Source organism: Argiope bruennichi, chromosome 2 (assembly GCF_947563725.1).
Source record: "Argiope bruennichi chromosome 2, qqArgBrue1.1, whole genome shotgun sequence".
Taxonomy (NCBI): domain Eukaryota; kingdom Metazoa; phylum Arthropoda; class Arachnida; order Araneae; family Araneidae; genus Argiope; species Argiope bruennichi.
Window position 1 is genome coordinate 129096058 of NC_079152.1, and position 21065 is coordinate 129117122.

Below are 21065 nucleotides of genomic sequence, written 5' to 3' on the forward strand. Positions count from 1 at the left end.
TTACAACAAATTGTAGATATTTGCCAAGTGTTTAATGAAATCCATTGAAAGGTAGTCAATTGCTCGATTATATGTTAGCTCGGTCACTGCAAAACGAAGAAAGATAGATGGGAAACATTTTACATATATTTAAGTTCTAAAAAATATAGAATCAAATCAAATTTTGACCGAAATAAATCAAGAGCTTCTTTGTCTCCGGATCTATACTTAAACACAATTAGTCCAAAATTATTAGTAAATAAACACAATTAGTCCAAAAATCAATTAAATTTAACATGTAATTTTGTGATTGCAATCTTATTTCTGTGTAAAATTTTGGTTGCAATCAGTCAACAAAAGGTATCCAAAATGTATAGTTGGTGTAGTGGCACATATTTATTTACCGAGTACCACCGATTAATAACAGAGATATAATGTCATTCTTTACGCGATATCTTGGGGGTGGGGGTTGGGACACTGGTTTATTTCTATTTCATTTAATACCATAGATATAGATGATTTCCAAATGTACTAAGAAGTTAAAAACTTAAAATAAAATAGAAAAATATAAAAATGAACAGAAAATTGTTTTGATATTTAATGATATTCTTCTGTGATCCCAAAAGCAAAAAATATATTTAATTTTACTTTAGCAAAAAACCACTGCCAAAAATTTCATCACTAATCTTGAAATATTTAAAACTTTAGAACTATATGCATGCCCTCCTGCCACTTCAAATATTCGCTTAAATATTTCATTGGGATGCTACCTCTAGATATGGATGGATTTCGTTCGGACTAAACTTTATTTTCCATAAATAAATCCACCAGAAAATGAAATCTGTCTAGTTGTTTCAAAAAGTATTATAGTTTATTGTATATTCCTTCATCCCTTCTAATGTAGGTTGGAGGTATTATTTTTGACTCAGTTGTTTATTTTCGAAATCGGAATTTCAAAAAGGAACAAATAAATGAATTATCCTAGAAAGTTAAAATATTTGAATTTCCTATTTACAAAAATGAGTGCATTTCTGTACTGGTTTGATTGCATTGTTCATTTTCATATACATACTTTCGTCTGATATGTCCAGATAATTTTCAATAAATATTTAAAATATTCATAAATTATATCGTACTATTCGACTGAGGATCTGGAGAGTAACACTTTCTAACGATTTAATTCTGCAAAGTGGAGATTTGCAAAAAAGATGTGAACCTTCATTTCCGTCCAGTTAGAGTTTTTTTTCTTTTGTTTCACCTCTATTTTGACGAAATAAATGCTTCCTGGCGCATGTGCAAAAATAACGTTTCCATATATGAGAATCGACAGCAATATGGAAGAATTCTTTAACCGATAGGAAAGATAAAATTAAAGTAAAAAAAATACAAATGAAGAACACAAAAAATTATAGGCATTATTATTTAAAAATATGATGTCGCGTTAAATTATACAGTATATATAAAAAAGGAAAGCTTATGGTGAAAAAATAATGATGCTATTAATGATGAAACTAAAGTTATCATCAAGTTGCCAAGATGATGCTAAAGTTACTATAAATTTCTTATCTAACACTAATGGCAAAAACTCATTAATATTATTAACAGCCATTTGTCACTCTCATCAGTAATATTTATAATCGTAACGTGTTTATCTGGAATTTTTATTGCAAGTATTTTATTGCTAGATTAAATCACTAATTTGACGTTATTATTACAGCTTTAACCATGATCAAAGTTTTAATCCGTAGACTAAATTTACAAGAAATTGCATCATACTTAAGTTAGAGTGAAAATTAATCCGTATATCTAATTACAGCATTTTTTGAAAAAATATTTTGATAAGTGTATTGGCAGAATTTTTATTTTATCAACTTTTTAAATCTGATACAAATAGTATCTAATGTTCTCAATCATATGATGCCGTTAGTAGAAAAGACAAAGTCCCCCACCTCAAACATTTTACCGATTTCTGTAATTTCTATTTCATATGAAAATTATTGACGTCTTGATGAATAATTAATTGTCTCAAATTCATTGCATGCTCTTTTGGAAGAGGGTGGGGATAGATTTCCCTTTTCAAAACCACAATACCGCTTTTGCCAAATTTTTATTTCAAGTGAGCCCCTCTTCCCCTTCACTTCCTAGATACGTCATCTGTCCATGACCTCTACGTATATTATTAGCGGTCACTTGCCTCTCCACTTGCCACTTTCAATTTTTGAGGAAGTTCAAAAATAATAAATGGACATACATTGTCTATGAGAAGAAGAAAAATGTGATACAGTCTCCCGGATACAACTATTTTACGAATTTCGCCAATTTTTATTTCATACAAAAGTTCATGATAGACATATAATCACTTGCCGTCAGTCTTCAACACACCTGTCTACTTATGTCGCTTTCAATTCCCATTCACAACCACAATATCGATTTTGTAGAATTTTTGTTTCGAATGACATCCTTAGATGTTACTTTTTGCCCATACTGTTTACTGTTACGTAGACTATTTACATTTTTTGCCAAACTAAATACTGTGGTACTAGTTGTTTTCATAAATGGCTATCTGCCATATTCTTTCCCCAATTCGGAGAGATATGGCAAAATAAAAATTAAATAAAATATAAGAATAGATTTCAGATAAAATGCATTCATCTAAGTCTACTTAAACATGTTATTACTATTAATTTGGAAGAGACATTGATCACTGATAGTGGCACAAATTAATAAAATTAATAAATTCTTGTTAATCGACGTAGATGATAGTTAGCAAAAATGATAATTCAATATCTGTCTAATGTAAAAACATGGTGGTTAAGGGAATAATAAGAGATTTTCATATCATGAAATTTGTTAACATTTACTGACTTAAAAGGCAGCAGCTTCCACGTATTAATTAAGATAATAAATTTTTTGAATGAAAGAAATTATGGCATTGTCATAAATTATACAAGCTGTTATCCATGTCTGTCAGATTTCATACTCTTAGAAATTATTATATTCTATACATATTTTGTTATATTTTAATACAAGAAGATGTCATTAAGCCAACATTTATCTAACCTTTATCGCAATGCTCCGGACTGGGGATTATAATTGGGACACGCAACTCCGACAATTAATGCTATGCTTCTCCGCTTTATAATAAGATTTTGATTTTTAAATGAATAATTATCATGTATTATTCAATATAACTTTCTTATTCCTGAGATCATTCGAATACAGATACCTCAGAATACTGGAACGACCAACCTTCTCATTCAAAAATTACAAAGAAAAAAAAGATGGAAAACTCTACTCCCCCCCCCCCCTACAAATAAAGAAACCGTAATGGCAACCCATGTTTTAAAGGGATTGATATACCTCTTAAAAGTCCTACAAAGTCCACATAAAATGCAAACAACAGAACCTTTCTAATCACTTAATGAACTTTCTTTAAACCTTAATCTTATGTCGAAAAGAAAAGTCGAAACAATGTAGCAAATTCGTCGGAGTAACAATCTAATACAATCTTATAGTACTGAATATTCTTATTTATTCCAGAGAAACAACGTAAGAAATAATCAAATCTAATAAATCCAGGAGGCTTTTAAACCCAACATTTAGAATAATGGTTTTCTCAGTATGATATTATCAGCCACTCATAATGATAAATTTCTTTTTTTTTTATTCCACCGACTGTTTACATATTACCAAAACAAAATATTGTGCTATTAGTTGCTTTCATTGGTTGGCATTCCATTATGATTAGAGAGAATGGTGAAATATATAAACACAGTCCTTTCAAACTATCTTTAATTTAAAATGAATTATGACTTTAATAATTAATGCCGTCATTTCTAGATCTTAAGCTTTATACAATCTTATTATGTTGCATTGTTTTTGCCAAAATAAATGACTTTGTACGTTATCTATAGATTTCTTTGCCTTGCATATGCACAAAGGATAAAGTGTCCTTCCATTTTTAAATGAATGAGGATTATGTGGAAATAAATGTATCCATTGCCAACTAAATATGAACAAAGAAGAAAGTTAAAATAAGAAAAGCAAAATCTATGAATTACATAATATCTTTTTTCATATTTCAGTCACCATCCAGAAGCGAAGACTTGTATTTCTTTCCAAAATAAAATATCATTACGAGTGTACATGACTAGTTATTATCATATGCCAGTTTGAATGAAAAACAGATACACACAGTTCAATATAATATCTCATACATGTAGTATGAGCCCCTATGCTACTCCCTCTACCTCGCCGGCAGATGGAAGTAGTGTTCCAACTAGAAGTATAAGTGAGGCAAACGGCAGAAGAGAGACACTTGGTGCGAGAGTTTGTGAGCTTCGAAGTTGAAGGATAACAGCCATGCTATGTTCGCCTGAACCGCAACCAACCCTATACTTTTGTTCTTTTGCTTAATGTTCGTGTAGTCCTGTGTTCGTTTATTAAAATATGGAAAAGACAAACGTGTAGTCTTCTTTCGATTGAGGACACGATCCTACATACATTTTCAAAAGAATCGTGTTCATGCATGGCTAATCTTAACAGAGCTTATTTAACATGCATGGAAAAAAAATGATACAAACATAAATGGAAGTCTAAGGATTAAATCGCATCAATTCCAGATCTCAAGCACCATTCGGAAGCTACGAAGAGGGCTCCATTTTTCACACGTCACCACCTTTATTCGGTCGAATTGGTCAAACACTGGCTCATCGCACCGGCATTACGGCAGCTGTTTCGGAATTGTTTGGCACAGCCTCTAAAAATGCGATCTGCGAAGGCGGTGAGAGGAAAAAACCATTTCTAAATTTATTAAATTCGTGTTGGTATGGGGGATAAAAGGTTTCATTTATAGACGCAATCATTTTCTTTTGAAAGGCTCCAGCAGGTGTGAGTCTTATTTTGTGCGGCGCAAAAGAAAAAAAATAAATAGAAAAGTCATATAGACGATGAAAAAACTTCTAGTCCTACTCCCTTTCTAAATTATTGCATCATCCTATAGCCAGGATTTGGAATGATGAAATCTCGAGAGCACAAACGAAGAGCTGAAATAACTAGCTATTTCAAAATCTCTCAAAAAAGAATACTATGTAAGCACTGGCGTACAAGGGTTTCAGGAGGGAAGAAAAAACGTTCGTTATTTATTTTTGGCGACGAATTTTTGTTTTATTGGTTTAAGATCTGTCTTCGTTAAACATTAAGATGAATTTCTCGGCTTAAAAGTATTTTTGTAGATAATCCGAGAATTCGTTAGAAAAAAAAAAGTTACAAGTTCGCCAGAAGAATGGTTTTCGGTATTCACAGAAGAGAATGTATTTAATTTTTTGAAAAAAAGGGAAATAACTGTTTATTCTGAATAGTTCAACAGTTAAAAGTAGTAGAGGTAAAGTGAAATAATTTTTGATAAAAGAATGATAAACTTTGTTGAATTATTTATAAGATAAATGTATTGACATCGAAATTTTAAAACAGAGTTCTATGTATTAGCAAAATGAAAAAAGGTTTTTAATGGAAATAAGACGGATTAAAGGGGTTTACGAAAACCCGTATTTTTGTCAGTTATTATTATAAAGTAAATAAATAATTATTACAGAATAATTTAAGAGATTTAATAAAAGTCTGAAGGAAAAGCAAAGCGTTTTTTAAAGGCATGTCAAAGGGAATTCATGTTTGTAGGAACATGGTTCATTTTTGAGATTCAATGTTTTCAATCGATACAAATTAATGTTTTCTTGAAAGAAAATAATAAAAATAATTGAATTTAAGTTGGGTCAATACCATATTAATTACTTGTCAGGTTCTAAACAATCGTTATTAGAATTCATACAGCATTAGATGAATGTCATTAAAAACTAATCATCAGATAGTTAGTATTAAACTTAGAAAAAAGCTAGAATAATTGATACTTTTAACTTTACTCTTCCGTTGGATGTATTTTTATTGTATTCAATTATGCAATTCAAGTGCAGTTAAAAAAGCAGCAATTAATTATTATAGAATAATTTCATTGTTGCATTTATTAAGAAGAAAACACTCATTATATTTTGTAACATATTTCTGCTGTTTTAACTTTTGTATATTCAGTGACCGTTTTTAAAGGTATTGGAATTTTGATATTCTAGGTTTGAAAAAGCTTACAAAAATACAATTTTTTTTCCAGCATTTTAACCAACATTTAAAAATATAAGTTCCTAGATTTTCATAAAAAAATTTAAAATAAAAAATTCCAAACTAGATTACATACATTTATGTTATGGGATGATTAATATGTACGTATAAAATAAAAATGGAAACATTTGAATATAAATCTTAAGTTTGAAACAGAAAGAATATAATTTGTTTTCAAATTAATTAGAAGGATGTATTTTACTCATAGAATTCTGATATAAATCCACAAATGGAAGAAACATCTGCGGTCATCTCGTAAATATAAGTCTTTTCTGTATAGGAAAAGATGCGGTGTACATCTGCAGAAATTTTGAAGCTGAATAAAATGCTTAATTAATACAAATATTTTCTTAAAATATTAAATAGGAAGCTAAAAATTATGCTAAAATAAATGGACCGAAAATTAAATTTCAACCTATTTTCTTCCTTTCTTTATTTTAAATGTTTTATCAATAGCAAAATTCAATTTCTTGAATATGCTTTGATAAAGATATTTAATCAAGTTTAGATTTACAAATTTCTTATAGAAAATTTTTAAAAGCTTAATTTTTTTTAATTATACCAAATCTTATAACATTGTAAAAATTATAATGATGGAAATTTTAATTTCAGTAATACTAACTGATTTATAAGCAAACGATATTTTTAGAACATAATAAACTTCATCAATTCCAAAAAATAATAATAATGTTTGTAAAATGTTTCTGACTAAAAAAATATCTTTGCAAGTGTACGAATACAATAACTGTATTAAGATATATACAAACAAATCAATGGAAATATATATTGTTCCAAAATATGCAATTTATTGATCATCATAGACAGACTTAAAAAGAACTATATAATGATTATAAATGAAAATAACTTTAAAGAAATTTTATATATTTCAAAAACCCAACAGAAATCGTTTCGCTTTACAAATAACGCTTAATTTTTGCAAATGCCTAAATTATCTTTTTATAGGGGAAAAAAACCATTCGTAGGATTTTAATATTATTTAATATACTGATTTTCCATAAAAAATAATTTAAATTATCTTAATTTTTAACAAAATATATGATAGAAATAAGAATTTATTTCGGCAACAGCCATACGCTGTTTTTCTAAGTTTTATTTATTTAGTGTAGGAGTGTTTCCTTTCATTTATGTAATATAGAAATAAATTAATATTATGATTTAAAAAAACTTTGTAAGACAATACTGATGTATTGACGAATGGAATTGTGTATAAATGTTTCAAGAAGTCTGATTTTTAGGTACCATATACTTTTTACAGCACACAGCCGTTTAAACAGTACATATACTCGAAATAAACATTTATGCAAAGTTTTATTGTTTTTAAAAATAAAAAAATAATAATAATATTCTTTTTTTACTGATATCTTAAGATTTGTCAGAGACAGCTGGAAAAAAAAAGATCATAAAAGATCTAAATATATTTAATAATTATCTCAGCAGATGTTCGAGCATTTTATAAATCATTCATTACAAATTCCTTTTTTCAAATTAAGAATGTGCCTTCTTTTCCTGTTGTTCGAATTCCAATCTCCTGAGAAACTAATTATCACTTCCTGAGAAAAAAAAAAGTATTCGTAACTTTACTGATTGATGGCAATTTTCACTTCATAAATAAGAATAGTGTGACAGCGGAAATTATCATCGTCTTTTCATTACATAAAATATGACTCATATTTGTATACACTTTAATTTGAGCGTTAAATGAAACTCATAAGAGGTGATGAACTCAGAATCCTCCATATCTTAATCACATACTTCACCGAAATAAACACCGAAAGCAAAAGAATAAAGAAAAAAAAATCAAAAAGGAAAAATTCTCACTCGGTGTTTAAAAACTTTTCAACGCGCTATGCGATATTTTATTTCTTTGCTAACCATCACTAAATTCTCTACGCCTCTCATCACTTCGTTAGTGGATGTTTTCCCGAACACTTCTCCGAGTAAATAAACTATTATCGCAACGGGAATTTTCGACGAAATCACCCCCCTCGTCACAAGAATCTGCCGTCTCAAAATGTTACAGTGTTGCAATATTTGGAGGGGGCATCTCCTAAATGCATTTCCGCTCTTACTCCAAAGATTAAAAAGAGATATAGAATATTGTTTCATTCGGTGATACAAAATAGTTTGTGAAATTTATTTTGGAATGATGCTGAATTTTGACACAATTAATGTGCTTTGTTTAAAAATTAAAATGTCCTGTGATTTATATTTTAACATTTAATTCATTTTTATTATATTTCGTTTTTTAAAAATTCTAACACAAATGATTGTATAGCTTTAACCCAGTCACTGCCAGTAAAATTTATAAACGCTTATTTTTACAGCAGTTTTTTACGAGATATCTCGTAAATGGCAGTAAATCAATTAATCACCTTTAATTTGACAATTATTTCGTTTGGTTTTTCATTAGTTTATTTAATTTTCATTTAATTATCTTCCAGTAATATTCGATATTTTAAATTTGCAAAAGGCAACTGAATTATAGTAAATCAACTGAAAAAATAACTTTAAAATTGACAGGAAAATAAAAATTCATTTTCAAAATATGATTAGATTTTTATTTGGAAATAAATTTTGAAAAGCATCAGAAACTGAATGAAAGGGAATTAATATAAAGACCTATTTTTATGTAAAAGAATTACACAAAAGTAAAATTTTAATTTTACATGCAACATATTTTTTCTAAATTACTGTCATAAATCTTTCAGTATTAATAAAATTTGCTATTATTGAAAGAAATTTTGAAAAAAACATAAAAGTTGAGATTTTTTATATCTTGAAAAGGAATTAAAACAAATGCGTCTATTTATAAGCGGAATCAAAGATGTGTAAAATATTTGAATTTCATGCCAATTTAGTTTGTTATATCAGCAACAAGCAATAAAAATTATGTAATGACCAAAAAAAGAGCATTCCATTCTGGAAAGTTAAGACTTTAAATTAAATTCTTCCAAAAATATATTTTGCCAAAAAATGAACTATTGTATACAGATTAATCATCCAATAACAGAAAATAAAGATCCAGAAAAATATTTAAAAAATGAAAACGAAATATATTAGTTTTGGTTCATTTAAAAAATAATTGAATTTTTTTTTCTCTTAACTTTTGGCATCGACCTAAGCAATGCGTTTAAAAAAATTTCGATATCGAAACCCTCAAAAACCCAATATAAAATTTCGACCAAAGAGTTTTACTTCAGTTTATAAAATGGCACAGAAATCGAAAATCAATATCTAAGAAGTTTCTGTCAAATGATAAATTCACCTACCTTGAAATTTTATGCTTCAAAGAGATATATAGAAAGAAATCATTTATTTAAAAATCGAAAATTTGCTATATTTCAATACATTTATCTATTTATAAATTCATTTCAGAATGAAATAACGTTTAGTCGTGTAGAAAGTAGCATGACACACATTGAAAAAGAATTCATTAACGTAATTGATTTTAAAAAGTATTATGGTCTTACATAATTTTTCTGATACATGAAAAAATAAAAGTATATCAATCTTTAAAACTTGATAATACATCTAAAAAATCTGAAACAATCCGATAATTATAAACATTCACATTTCACGAATAAAAATAAAAACAAATAATAAGGGATAGTTATTAACAGGCTATTTTGTATACGTCTGTTATTCGTTGCCTAAAAAATACTTCCTTTTATAGTTGAAAAATTTCTTATCTTTGAGATTTCATTCCATTCTATCTTAATTTTAGATTCTATTCTATCTAGATTTTATTCTATTCTATCTCGCCGAATGAATTTAAGTTGCAGTGATTATAATCTTAACTCCTTTTTACTCATGTGAAAGTGTCTTTCAGAAATTGGTTTTCAGATAATGAAACTGTAGATAAGTGGACCTGATACTAGACTGTGTAAATTTCAGAACAATACTTTTCAAAAAAGATAATGTTTTGATAGAATTATTTAAAATCTTGAGATCTTGCAAACTTTTCTGACTATTTTAAAAATCTTCTAAAGAGTAGTTATCCTGGTAAAATATGATTATCAAAAATAAAAAATAGAAATTGCCATTAATTAATTATTCTTTTGAGCTGTAATAAGTATTTACGCGGTATCCAAAAAGTTACTCATCCTCTGCTAATTACTCATCGAAATATCATCGAAATATTCCAGATATTCAATTCTTTAGTGCTTTTATTTTGGAAAATATATAGTGTAAGTTGATTACATGCATTAGAGTTTTAAGACAGCACTTACCAAAAAGAATCTGAAAACTTCCTAATATCCTTAACATTTTAAAATTGAAATACCACCTTTTGGTGTATGCGAATTTTCATCGGCTAGTACTTAATTTCAAATATAATACGTTATACTAACGACATTAATTGGACATTAATTCATAAACATTTTTTTAAAGGCACCATGGAAGACTTAAAAATGAAATCAATTATTTTCAAGTAATGACAAATAAACCGTTCATTTCATGTCAAACACACTTTCGCCTATCTAATAATGGAATATATGTTTCAGCGAACGAAGAATCTTGATGTCGTTATGTTCGAAAGATAAAGAATCTTGATGTAATATCACAGCGTAAGGCAACGTGATTTTGACTGCGTACATGCTAAAGACTACTATGTTAAAAGTGCTAGTTTTGATCTGATCACCGGAGCAAAGTAGCATTGGATATGGTCATTACTTGGAAGAGTAATTAATTGTGCACGCATGTAATTCTGTTTGTCATCAGAAAATGAAGTAATGTGAACCATTATGTTAATTATGTAAAGTTAACCATTTATATGGTTAATAAGTATCATAATTATGTTAAGTTAATCAATGTTATATGAACCATTCTGTTACTTATTTTAAGTTAAGAAGAGTAATACTAGAATTATAATTACAACTCAGTATATATTATATAAGCAAACTGGAAGTCACCCTTTTTAAAATATCAAAAACTCAACTTCATTTAAAACTGTTCTGAATTTAATAAAAAAAAATAATGAATTCTGAATAATGATACCAGTATTATATTTACCATATCAAAAATATTCTCGAATGTTTTGGTAGGACGTGATAAATAAACGTTTGAAGACGTCAATAAATTTTACTATATCACAATGTAAGAAATTATCCTCAAACGACAAAATATTATCTTACAACTCTACACCACACCTGAAAAATTTAAGGTTTAGATCTTAACAGTTATACCTCAACGCATTTCCTCAGTTTGATAATAAATATATATGCCATCCCACAGCAATTAGTCTGCGTTACGATCTTCTAGTCTCATTAAATTTTAACCCACCATAAACAGTTGCCCACACCTAGACCAGTAAATTCCTAAAAAAGAATAACGATAATCTTATCAGTCTCCTTAATCTTAAGTAGTGGCTCATACTTAAAGTGACACATTACTTTCGATGCATTATAGCCCACGGGGCCCGCTTCAAATTGAGATCACCCACTTTTCATCACCTCTTACTTTTATTTATTATTATTATTATTTTATTTTCTCTTTATCGACTTAATTCTTTGAGGGTGTCAGCGAGCCTTAAATCATCTTAATGATGCTATCTAAATTACAAAAGTCTGCTGCTTCCTTTTTAATTTAAAATCCAGTAGTACTTTCTTGGAAGGGAGACGTAGATTAGAAGTCACCCTTTTCAAATTAGAGCAGGGAACGTTGTCAATTAATATTATGACAGTATATTTCACGAAAGGAGAATTATCTTTGAGGGGAGAGTGTACACGTCGAGACAATTTATAAATTCTTAAAGGGATTTTATGTGCGTAACTTAAAGGAAGCTTAATTATAAGTGAAACCTTCATTTAGATAAAGAGATAATGATTACTTGGTATTTTGATAATTTATTTAGGAAATATACTGGGAAACCGAATTTTTACAGTTGCGAGATAACATAATTGTGAAGTAATTATGATTTGGTGGTTATGATTGTTCATAATTTAATTTCGAAGTTTGTGAAAATCTATACATGTACAGTTATTTTTAATAAAACTGTAATTTTATAAAAATAATATTAATGCATGAAAATAATACTTTAATTTTGGTTAGACTCCTTTTCGAGTTATTTTTTAATAAAATATAAAGTGATCATTTTTTGAATACGTTTTATATTCACTTAGATTAAATCGTGGAAAATATCATATAGTTATAACAAATAAAAAATATTAAAACAATTGGATAACTCAATTTTTTTTAAAGATATGCGATAAATAAGACATAAAAATTGACAGGATTTACGCCAATTAAATATAAAATTGTTTAAAAAAATTGTAAGCAAATACAAGAGGACTGCCTAAGATTTAATAAAACTCGTTTCCGTATAACTTATTTACCTTCTAAAGAGCTAAATTATTTTTAAAAAATAATTTAGCTCTTAATTTTTTTTTATTTATTTGCAACAACGAAAATATATAAATAGTTTCATGATTGTGATTTCTTAAACGATTTTGTTGTACGATTTAGTGAGCAAAAAATGATTTTAAAGATCAAAATTGATCAAAATTTGAGTTTAAACCATTTAACATTTTAATCTTTACATTTTTTTCTTACTAATTTAAATAAAAATAAAAAAAACTTAAATCATTCAGTATTAATTATGTATATTATTCTAATTAAATAAATTGCTTATTTGAAAGTCGAAGGACAGTGAATACAGCACAAATAAAACATTTTATCAAAACTAATCCGAGTCCGAGATGTTTGCAGATAAAAAAAGAATCCATTTCAGATGTTTTATATCATTCGAAAACTAGATCATTGTGTGACAGTTTGACACGTATTAAAGCGTCCAGTAAATGACCTTTTCCACACGTGTTCCTCTAAAAACCCGATACAGAAGCCCATTTTGTGCCGTATCGGTTTCGGCCAAGATCTGAGCGGTTACACAACTGCCATGAAACAAATAAGTCATCCACATTCATTTGGCAGCTAAATTTAAGCCGGAAAGAAAGAACCACAAGAAAATAATAATGAAAAAACGGCCCCCAAATTCAGATGATGAATCGCACCAATTTGATAACGCTCCCTCTTTGAAGCTTCGCGAGGGCGACAAGCTGTCTGACGCAAGCGGGCTCAACTTTATGATCAACACAGCTGTAATGCTGATAGGAAATCCAATTCTTCACGGTATTTCTTTTTCTTTTGCCGCAGCACTTCTTTCTTCTCCCTCTTCAAGAACCAGAAGATTCAGTTGAAAGCATAATTGCTATGGCAGTGACCTCTCACCCGGGTCGGAGTCTGCCTTGTCGTAAGTAATGGGATTGGCAAAAAAGTGATATTTGGCCCAGTTTTTATTCCATGACGTTGCCTGGGATTAATGGTAAGAAAGTGCGGATAATTATCTAGCGTGAGGAGAGATGTTATTTTGAACACGTGCAAGATGTGCTGGAGCGGTAATAGGATGTGTAACTATTCTTGGGATTTTAATCACTATACCGAAGGCTGAGCGCAGACGTGAAACTCATTCGAGATGTGATGGCCGGCGGTTACGTCGCTTTGGGCAAGGCGAATGGAAACTTTTCAGAGGCCGTGGAACAATTTAACAGCCTGGATCGGCCTATTAAATTTAATAATTCGCTTTAAGACGTGGAAGTTAAGATGAGAGGCTATAATGGTGATTGTGTCTAATGCCGGAGGTGGCTCTTATTCTATAAATGGTGTTTCACGCGAGATGCTATTTATGACACTCTGGACGTGGAATGTAAGTTCTTAAGGCATGGATGTTTTGGTAAAGGATCGTAAAAATATATCGATCTTGATGTAAAACCATTAAGGGAAAAAATAGAGTCTTTTAAGTTTGATAAAGTATTAGTAAATGTTTCAAAAAGCGATTTAGAGCAGTTTGAATTAAGTATTAAACAAATTTTATGGTAAAATATAACATCAGATTCCAATTATTACTATTTTATCAAGGAACTAAAAAAATCACACTCCACAACTAATTAATTGTTTGTATTTCAATACATTAAAATGTTTCTTATTTTATTAGGTATTATTCAGGTTGATATAACTTAGGAATAAAAGTTCAAATTTAATCCCATAAAACACAGCCATATATATATATATATATATATGTGTGTGTGTGTGTGTGTGTGTGTGTGTGTGTGTGTGTGTGTGTGTGTGTGTGTGTGTGTGTGTGTGTGTGTGTGCGTGTGTGTGTGTGTGTGTGTGTGTGTGTGTGTGTGTGTGTGTGTGTGTGTGTGTGTGTGTGTGTGTGTGCGTGTTTTACTTAGCAAATTTGTCCTTAATACTTAAGCGGAAACTTCAGATTTGAAGTTTCCGCTTAAGCAGAAACTTATGAGTAATATTTTATAAGAATACAAAATAATAGCGTAGCTTAATTTGAGTTTGATACAATATTAATATTTGCTTTCAATGTTTGGTGACAAATAAACGTCCGCTTATCACGAAATACCGAAGTTTCCTTTTTAAAATCTGCTAAATATTATTTAGAAATTGTTAATATGCGAGATATATTTAAATTAAAAATTTCAATTCAGAAACAATATGAAATTAATTTTTCTAAAGCCAATAAAATGAATGAGGATTGAAATAGAGATATGTAACATAAATATTTTATAATACATATCATAGAATCATTTCTTAAATTTGACTTTGGCGCAAATGTGGATCGTGCGCCAAAAAACCTCACAAATCAATCAATCTTAAATTTGACATTATATATGTATTTTGAAATGAAGGGTGTGGTAGTAACTTCATAAGCCATATCACAACGTCCGGACAGGAGTGTACACTTTGGTTTAATGGTCTTGTTATTCAGCTATGAACCTTAACGTTGCGAGTTCGAATTTTAACGTGCACAAGGGTATACGAAAAACGTCATTTTTCCTTTTTGTATACATAAAATATTTTATATTATTCAACAAAAAAAAAATGAACACATTGACGATGACAATTAATACTTTGAAATAAGGAAAAGGGTTGATCTTTCTATAAGGAAAAACAAATTAAGTCGGTCTTATACATCATTTCTACTGAATAATGGAAACTTATTTTATATGTAACAAACATTTGATTGTATATGATATCGATTGCTAGTCTTTAAAACTTGTTTATGCTTAAATTTATCTAATGCGAATATTCAATAATATAAGCATATAAAACACTTTAGTTAGGTATAAAGGTTTTGATTTAAACTTCAATTGTCTCTGGCTGTAACAATTCTTTAGTCTCAAAGAGAAAAACCACGAGATTTAAAATATAACCAGTATCTCGTCTTAATACATAATTTCATGTCTGAAAATAAAACCTTCCACTTAAGGATATTTTTTAAATTTGAAAAAAAAAAAAAAAAACGATAAATGTACATACCTGGAAAGCATCCAGTTCGTGCTCTCCTGTGCTTCCAACTATTACAGTTGCCGGCTGTCCACCAAACGGCCTGATCTTACTTGATAAAGGCAGCTTACCACTATATTCACAGTTTAAGTAAAACGAGACAGTATCCCTTCGAACGCTAAAAGCCAGTTGATGCCAGTGGTCGTCAAATAATGATTTGATGAAACTTGCCCGTATGTTGTTTTTTTCTGACAAAACCAAAGTCAGAATATCACTAATATATAGCCCGACCTGAAAAAAAATATAAAAATATTAAGAAATTAAGAAATCATTGTATTAAATATATCCTGGTTATTTTTTAAAATGTCCTTTGATATTTAATTATAGCATAGATAAGAAGAAAAAAACCCTCAAAAAACTCAATGATCAAAGATTTTTTTCCTTCTAAAATTAATTAATTATTTCAATTTTCAATACAACGCAATCAGACGATCCTGCTTTCAATTTATAAATTTCTGATGTTAAATTTCATTTTTAAATACTTATTTCAGTAATAAATTAGAAATAAAATTTAAAAAATCATCACCAATAGGATGCTAGTAATTTTTATCTTACTAAAATTAAGTCAATTACTTACTCTAGTATTATCTCTAATTAGCTGAAGTTACAAGCATAATCGAAAATCTTAATTGTGCCTTCAAATATATAATTTGAAACCTTGACTTAATTGTTGATTTATGTTGCTTCATTCACTCAAAAGCATTTTTTTCTCTAAATTCTTACAGGTTTTCGAATAAGGGTTAAAATTTTATTAATTTAATACAAAGGAATTGGACATTAAAAGAACGGTGACCAAATAATTATTTAAATTAAAAAAAAAGAAAAGAAATTTCGATGCAATGAAAAAAAATTTTTTTGCCTATGCCTAAGAAGTCAGTTATAGCACATTTCATACACAGGAAGAATTCTGTTAAATCAAACGCATTTTACAGAAAAATTAAATAAATTCTTTTAGAAACAGCAATGTATTACCATTAACTCTTATTTAAAGAAGTTTCTAGCTAAATAATAGCACGCTTAATATTATTATTATAAATTGATTTAACTTTATTTATAATACCATATCAATATAATGAACATATAGCAACAATTAAACAACGCCTAAAGCAGCAATTCAGAAATCATATGCTCATTTTTTTCATGATTATCATTTTTATAATATGCTTTAATTACTTTTTATTTCGTTCATCTGCGTAATTCTAATAGTGTCATAGTAAATAACACTTTTTACCTATCTATTTACATTTTAAAATTATAATTATATATATATTTAAAATTATAACTATATATATATATATATATATATATATATATATATATATATATATATATATATATAATTTTTGCCATAGAATATTTGCGATATATTCATTTGAAATGGAACAAATTATTTGAATGTATTATAAAATTCCTCCCAGTGCCAAATCAACAAATATCCTATCAAAATAAATGACAGTCTAAAATGTCGCTGACAAAGAACCTGATAAATCACGAGTAATTTAGTTATTGATTAAAATTCATATGCAATTACTGAGGAAGTTGAGGAACGATTGAGGAAATCACGAGAAAGGTAAAAGCCGTAGCGCCATTAGAGTAAAAGTCTGGATGAATTGGCTTTTCAAAAAAGGATATGAATAAAAATCTATTATTTCATAAGAAAAATAGATGTCTGAATTTTTTCTTTCAGTAATTCCTTTATTTTAAAATAGAATAAGAAGCATATACACATTCTGAATATCAAATTTATAAAAAAAAAAATTCTCAAGCAGAGTGATGTTTTAAACATTATAATGTTTACATTGACATTCAAAAGTACATTCAAGAAATATGCCTTGGGACTAAGAAAATATTCGGAAATCATAAAAAAGGTATATAAATGGGGAAGACATTTTTTCTAAATATATTCTTGTGGTTGTTAGAAAATGTTGCAAGGATGTCAGAGTAAATTGACATGTTAAAAATAAAAATGTATTTTTTTTTTCATTCCGTGCATACAGTAGAGGGAGGGAAAAGCAAAATATCTCTGCAGGGAAAGCAAAAGCATTTACATATTCAACAAGTGAGGTGGGTAAAGTTGAAAAAGAAAGCATTTAGAATGATTGATGAACGGCATGGTTCCAAGTTTAAAATGAAGAAAATTGAATATCCAAGAATATGAAAGAGATGTGGAATTTCAAATGCTTCGGTGGGGGTTCACAGCTAGCATTTATTCTAAATAATGCGAAGAATTTTTCGCTTATAAACGGAAGTAAAAATTTGGTTCTTTGTATCCTTTAGCATTTTAAAACTCTTATATTATGAATTAAATTCTTGGATCAGACATATATGTTGTTTGTATGCATAGAATAAAAGAAAAAAAAATGATAAAGCTGTAAAAGAATAATCACAATATTAAATTTATGATCGTTTTTTTAAAAGTGCATCATTGGCTGCCAGGTTTAAAGCATTTTGCTTCCATATTCTGAAGTGCAACACGAAGAATGTTGCTAAGATCGGTGCTAAGTGCAGAAAAGAATATTGCATTAATTCCTGTTTATATTCAAGGCTTCGATTTGCTTTTTTTGAAAGAGGTAAAATGCAAATATCACTCTGCATCTCCATGTATCGCTTATATTATGAACTAAATTTATGGATCAAGTGCAATATATGAAATAACCAGCAAACACAAATGCTACAGAAAAACGAACAATGCTTAGTGTGAACAATGGGAAGCAAAAGAAAAACAGAATATAGAGATAGTCTATGTTTTATATTCTTGAGAAATTTATATTTAAGATTCCATGTTTATCTATTTTTAAAGCAGGAAACATAATGGTTTTTATATAGCTTTTTTTGGCTGCATAATAATAGTTATGAAGAATTTATTTCTATAATAAACGCTAAATAAAAGTAAATACCCTCTATATTCAATTGATGTTGGAAAAACAAACATAATTAATTCATTTTCGTCTAAGCTATTAACAAACCATTTCAGATTTGAGGTACGGCCTTCTTTTTAAGATATATGTTGAGATCTCAATGCTATACTGCAATTTTCTTGGAAATCATGATATTCGTAAAAAATTAATTTGAACCAGATATTTTTTTAAACATTTTCACTTGGAAATAGAAGTAAATGTTTAAGGTTTTAAGCAATTTTTCAATGGATACAGGATATATTACATTATTCTTTCGGACTTTTTTTTCAAAATTAGAGATTGGCATCCAGTCTAGGAAGGGTTCATAAATTAATTATTCATTTTTCTAGAAGGTATTTTAGATATTTGGTTTTGACATTTATGTGCTGTGGAAAAAAAGTTCTTAGAACAAGATATTAACATTGAAATCTGTAAAATTAATTAAAAAGATTACTTTTCAGTTAATCATTTTTATAAATAAAAAATGATATCTGTAAAAATATTAACAGGTTTATCAGATGGAATAATAACTTTCATCTACAAACATAAATAAGATCGGTTCATATTTAATGAAACTAAAAAGAAATCTTTTATTTTTTGGAGCAATTTTGTGATCTACAACAAAAACAATAATTTCTTTTCCATGTGGGTTTACTAAAATTCTTTAAGATAATCATACATTATAAATAAAGAAACAAAATTAACATTTTCAAATTAAAGTATTATAAATTTGTAATATTGATGTTTAACTGAAATCAAATTGAATAAATGATCCATCTTTTATATTATGTTATTAGATTTTGCAAGAAAACAAGAATTATGAAATATTTTCGTTTCTTTTTCAATTTATATTCAATTAATGCCTACTGAATAGCTATACATTTAAAACAAAAGTATACTCATGGAATTCAACATTTTTTTTAGAAAATTAGTGACCCTTGTAACATTCCCCGTTTCCCAGTACTGATAAGACATTGTGTTGTACTGATTCATTGTGTCGTCTCTGCTACTTACTAAACTCCTCGGGATAGCCAGATGGTGGATCTTTTCGCCTGAATGGTCTCGCATCTGTTCATTAGCGACTACAATGAAAGACCACATATGGAATTCCTCATCCCAGAGGTATTGATAGTACCTTCAAAGAGAAAGGGGTGTCCAAACATCTGGATGCTAGATGTTTCTCTTTGTGAAAAGACCTTCCCACGTCCCACTGGCGCCGCTGAGAGAGCATATAGCTCAACCCCGATTGGCCGACGGAGAGCTCAAATGACCAATGTAAATTAAGAGAGGTAGATTCTCGCCGAAAAAAAGCGTGGAGATTTTTTTCTTTTTTAGAGAGGAAAGAAGAAACGAATTGCAGGAACTATTGGACTACGCCCACGAGTTCGGAGTCCGAGAAACTACCCCTGGAATGGTCGTGTTGACGAGATGAAGAACTGAGTTTCATAAAAACCTTCGATTTTGACTATTGTATCTCCTACTACAGGTGTAATAACTATTTATTTAACCAAGATTAGAATAAGTTGTTCTTTTTATATATAGGGCTGTAAAATAAAGAATTGTCTGAAAATTCTGTTTCGTTATTTGATCAGTCTAGATCAGGACATTACACCCTCTTAAAACTATGTTTTAAATGGTTTTAAATTAAACTATGTTAAAGTATGTTTTAAATTATTGTTTAGCTATTGACCCTATTAATTAGTATGTTTTAAAATACTAAATGACGAGTCTTTAGTATGTCTATAAATATATTCTTTTACTAATGTAATTTATATCATAAAGTTTCATATCGATAACTAAAAGAAATACGAACTTTCTAATTTTTTTAAAAATTCCAATTGATAAATGGTAATAACAATGAACAAATAAACCCTGAGCAAAAATCCATGAAAAGTACAAGTGCAAGCGTTGAAAATTTAGGCATTTGATTTTTTTAAAAATGAGTTGGAAGTAATAACGATATAAAAATACTCGATAATAATCCAAAATATAAATATACAACTTATATAATATTAATTGTTTTCTATATTATGAATAGTCAATTCCAAATGTTTATATCTATATTTTTATTAATAAATATGATTTTTCTAATTTTAAAACATGTGTTATATTTCAGTTTAAAATAATATAGGCAGTTTACAAATAAAGTATATATTCCAAAAATTTAAAAACAAATCCAGTCTAGCGTTAATAAATACTTATTTAATCTTCTGAAACATTTATCTTAGAAGAATCATTATACTGAAAAAAAAAAGAAAATAGTCTACAAAAATATAAAGTATTTGTTAAAATTGTAGTAAAAATAATTATATTTCCTTTCGCATCAAATTATTGATAAGCATATTTAAAATTATAAAAAAAAGTTTTTCCAGAATTGCTAAATATCAGGTCAATAGAAGGAAAAAAAATAATAAAATGTTTGTAAAGGAAACTTTGGAATGATTTTTTTTTTTTTTTTTTTTTTTTTTTTTTTTTTGCGAGATAAGCAAACGGTGGCAATTACGCTTGCACTTTTCTTACAATAAATAGGTAGAAGGCACAAAAATAAAAATAATTTTCACTCTGATAAATAATGGTCATGAAATTTGCTGCTTGTATTCCTGAAAATAAAATAACTATTTATGGTTCTTTTGTATGGAACAA

General features: G+C 28.4%; 1 protein-coding gene across 1 annotated transcript in view; it reads right to left on the reverse strand.

The window, feature by feature from the left end:
- Positions 1–21065, reverse strand: part of LOC129961954 (uncharacterized) — a 276391-nt gene that overhangs the window by 112112 nt on the left and 143214 nt on the right. Inside the window, exon 4 of the mRNA XM_056075603.1 lies at positions 15499–15756. Coding sequence (XP_055931578.1) covers positions 15499–15756 — 258 coding nt within the window. The remainder of the gene's footprint in view (positions 1–15498; positions 15757–21065) is intronic.